The sequence below is a fragment of the Adiantum capillus-veneris genome, chromosome 18, assembly GCF_014529385.1.
Source record: "Adiantum capillus-veneris isolate H3 chromosome 18, ASM1452938v2, whole genome shotgun sequence".
NCBI classification, from domain to species: domain Eukaryota; kingdom Viridiplantae; phylum Streptophyta; class Polypodiopsida; order Polypodiales; family Pteridaceae; genus Adiantum; species Adiantum capillus-veneris.
The window spans coordinates 100,441,425-100,444,640 of NC_140948.1; the positions used below are offsets into that span (position 1 = coordinate 100,441,425).

Below are 3,216 nucleotides of genomic sequence, written 5' to 3' on the forward strand. Positions count from 1 at the left end.
ATTTAAATCTATCTTTTTAATGAAAGAATTAATATATTCTTTTCTTTTAGTTTTTAATGTGTTTTTTTATTCTATTGTTTTCATTTTATTTTATTTTCAAATAATAATGTGTAATGTACACCTTTCACATTATTATTTAAGTGGAGCTTTTTCTAATATATAAACCATTCGATATTATGGCTGGGTTCACGAGAGCCGATGAAAGACATTCAAAAATAAATGTACCTTCATCGTGGAGGTTGTCCATTGGCACAAAAGGAAATTACATTTCTCTGGATCCCCAAAAAAATTAGCAAGCCTTCCTCTCTCCCCCAGGAAGAGCAGTTCTATTGTCCACTTTTCAACACAAAACGTGGATCGGTGTGATTGGATTGAATCCAACAGTCCCATACTCAACAACACTACCACTACACTACAGCTCATTGGACGACAAAATCGTACATAATAAATTTTATAGAGCTTCCTCTGTCCCTTGTGAAAGAAGAGAGAGATGGAAGATAGATTACGAGGTCTTTGCTGATGACTCTTGTGAATCTAGCTTGAGTATGCATAATGTATGTATAATGAATAATACAATGTATATTTTTATTTTATTTTGTTTTCAATATTTTCTTTCAAAGTAAATCAAATAATTGCTAAGCATGTCCAAACTTTTTTGAAAAATTCTTCAATAAGTGTGTGATTATACGCACTTATTTAAACTTACTCTCCATAAATCTCATTCCTCCCTTAACTTAGGAAGCCTTTGTGCCTCTTCACCTTGTTTTGGATGGGGCATGAGAAATGAGCTCCTTGACCCCCACGAAAGGGTTCATTGAACCCCAATAAAATGTGTAAAGCCTATGCTGCATGTCCATTTCTACTCCTCTCTGGCCGTGATTTGCTATGGCGTCGTCGCAGCTGATTCCCGGTCTCCCTAATGATCTTGCCGTTGTATGCCTGCTCTCCCTGCCAGCTGAGGTACTTGTTCGCGTGCAGAAGGTGAGCCCTCTGTGGAGGATCGCCATTCAGAGCGATCGCTTCTATGTGGAGAGAAGACGCAGACACCCCTTCCCTTCCATTTTTGCGATCCGACGCGTGGCCCATACCTACGAATTCCTGGATGCAGACATAGCAGATCTCCTAAATCCTCGCCTTCTCTTCTCATGTGATGACCATGAAGGCCACAGGCTCTTCCCCCCAGGTGTAGTATTTGCATCAGTCCAATTGTCGGTCTATGGCTTTGCCCCTGGCCACCATGTACAAAGGTTCAGCCTTCTCACGCGGCGCTGGACTGAAGACAACAAGCTCTTTCCTCATGGATGCAAGCTCTTGGTGTCCACAGTGGGTAGCCATGTGGTGGTACTTATATGTAGTGAGCAGAATCATGATGGTGAAGATGATGGTGGTGGCAACCACAGGAGCGAGGATGGTAAGTTTGCCCACACTGTATGTGAAATTCTTGATACACACACCAATCAATGGGATTGCCTGGATGGTTTTCCGGATCAATTTCATGGCATACATTGTATGCAACACCAGGGTACTGTTTATGTGAAAGGGGAGATGGCTGAGCACCCGCCTGCTGTCTATGGATTGAATCTGACTAGGAGAAGATGGGCAGAGGTTACTGACATGAGTGCCATGTTGCATTCCGTACAAGATGATTGCAAGATCATTCTACAGCCTAGGTGGGTGCTTCTTGCGACTAGCTTTCCGGATACTGTCAAGTTATATCAGCTTGATGCATCCACAGGTAATTGCATAGAGGTGTTGAGCGTGCCTATGGTGAGGTCGCCATGCAGTTATTTTCTCTTCAGGCAAGATGAGCGGATCTTCTTGGTTGTTCAGGGTGAAGGTTCTTCATGGAAAATGAAGAAAACATTCTTGGATCGTAGGCTGAACATCTTACATATTCCAGGTGATCTGCTGATGGTGGATGCCATTGCTGGGTTTTGACAAAATGTGACTAATGATAATGTGGCATGCAATGTGCAGATTTATGTTAGGGGACTGTATTGATTTTGAAGGGATGCCATGTTGAGGACTTCAATGATTTTTAAAGGATACCACGCTAAAGGGTACTTTCAAACAACACAGCTGTGATTTGAGCACCGTGAAGATGTGTCTTTATGCAGTCATGTCCTAAGGACGATAACTATGTATATTGTTTCCTCTTTACATGTTTCATCGCTTTAGGCCACAACAGTTTTAGGAATGCAGCCAAACAACCCTGGTAGCGCTCACAGACGCCCATTGTATCACCATGCACGTTAAAGTGTGTTTTGCTACACAATAGAAAGGGATTCTTAAGTGGTAGTGTGTCCTTGCCCTTCAGATATTTAGAGGGGAGAACTAGTGGGAGAGACGCGGCCTCTAGTAAAGTTGGCCTTTTCATTCACACTAGCATAAGTGCACGTCATGTGACTAACCCAAACTCCAAACTGATATTTTTGCATACACTAGACAATCCCATGTAGACATTTTCTTACAAGAGAAACATTTGCTCACACACTTTGTGTCATTTGCAAGTGCATTGTGGCTAAAAGTAATAGTGTTAATCTAGTGACAATGTAAAATGTTATAATCAAGTAAAAAATAGGAGGTGCCAAAGCCCCAATAAATAGCTATTGATTACAATGTCTTTTCAAATCTACATCCATATCTAGATTGTCCCTAGCTGTTTTCCATCGTTTGGTGCAGGTTTTGCGCTCGCTAGTGGGATTGGGGTGTATGTGTGTGTGTTGTACAGAGTTCGTTTTCCTTTCTGAGCGTGTCTTTTCTTGTCTGTAAGTATGTGTGTGTGGGTGTGTGTGCTTTAAGAGGTATAAGGAAGGTAAGGATGCTTTTGTAAGCGGTGATTCATTTCCAAATCTTCAGAAAATCAATGTGCTTAGTCTTTAGGATACTTTCCTTCTGTGCATGACGGATTCTGCCATGCCTACCATCAGCTCATAAAAACATAGGAAACACATGGCACAAAGCACAAAGTCCTCGAAAATGGGTGAAATCCGCGCTTGCTTATTGGAGGATTTTAAGGATGCACTAAAACAAAACCGAGTCCTAGGTGTCGTACGCCTCTCTTGGAGAGCTCTAGAGTGAGCTCTCTCCATAGGAGCACTGCTAATGAATTACCACCCAATTATAAAAGACTCAGCCTTGGCCATTCACACTTGGCCGGACAAGACTCAAGGCTTTGATATGACGGGCTACACACCCGTATGGCCATCTTAGGCT

The 3,216-nt window shown here is 42.1% G+C and overlaps 1 protein-coding gene across 3 annotated transcripts; it reads left to right on the forward strand.

Annotated features, from left to right (window-relative positions):
* Positions 1–788: 788 nt before the first annotated feature.
* LOC147436092 (uncharacterized) lies at positions 789–2,292 on the forward strand. 3 transcript variants are annotated; one of them, XR_015185054.1, is made up of 3 exons: positions 789–1,735; positions 1,831–1,900; positions 1,978–2,292. XR_015185054.1 is itself a non-coding variant. In XM_086488093.1 (2 exons), the coding sequence occupies exons 1-2, from the start codon at positions 886–888 to the stop codon at positions 1,986–1,988; spliced, it is 1,026 nt and encodes a 341-aa protein (XP_086344219.1). In that variant the 5' UTR covers positions 790–885; the 3' UTR covers positions 1,989–2,292. The 3 variants fall into 3 exon arrangements, 2 of the variants coding, with proteins under 2 accessions (XP_086344219.1, XP_086344218.1); XM_086488093.1 differs by having other exon boundaries at positions 790–1,900; XM_086488092.1 differs by having other exon boundaries at positions 792–2,292.
* The last annotated feature ends 924 nt before the right edge of the window (positions 2,293–3,216 follow it).

Bases quoted from the DNA above. Each gene is read 5' to 3' on its own strand.
- LOC147436092 (XM_086488092.1), top strand. From the start codon at position 886: ATGGCGTCGTCGCAGCTGATTCCCGGTCTCCCTAATGATCTTGCCGTT.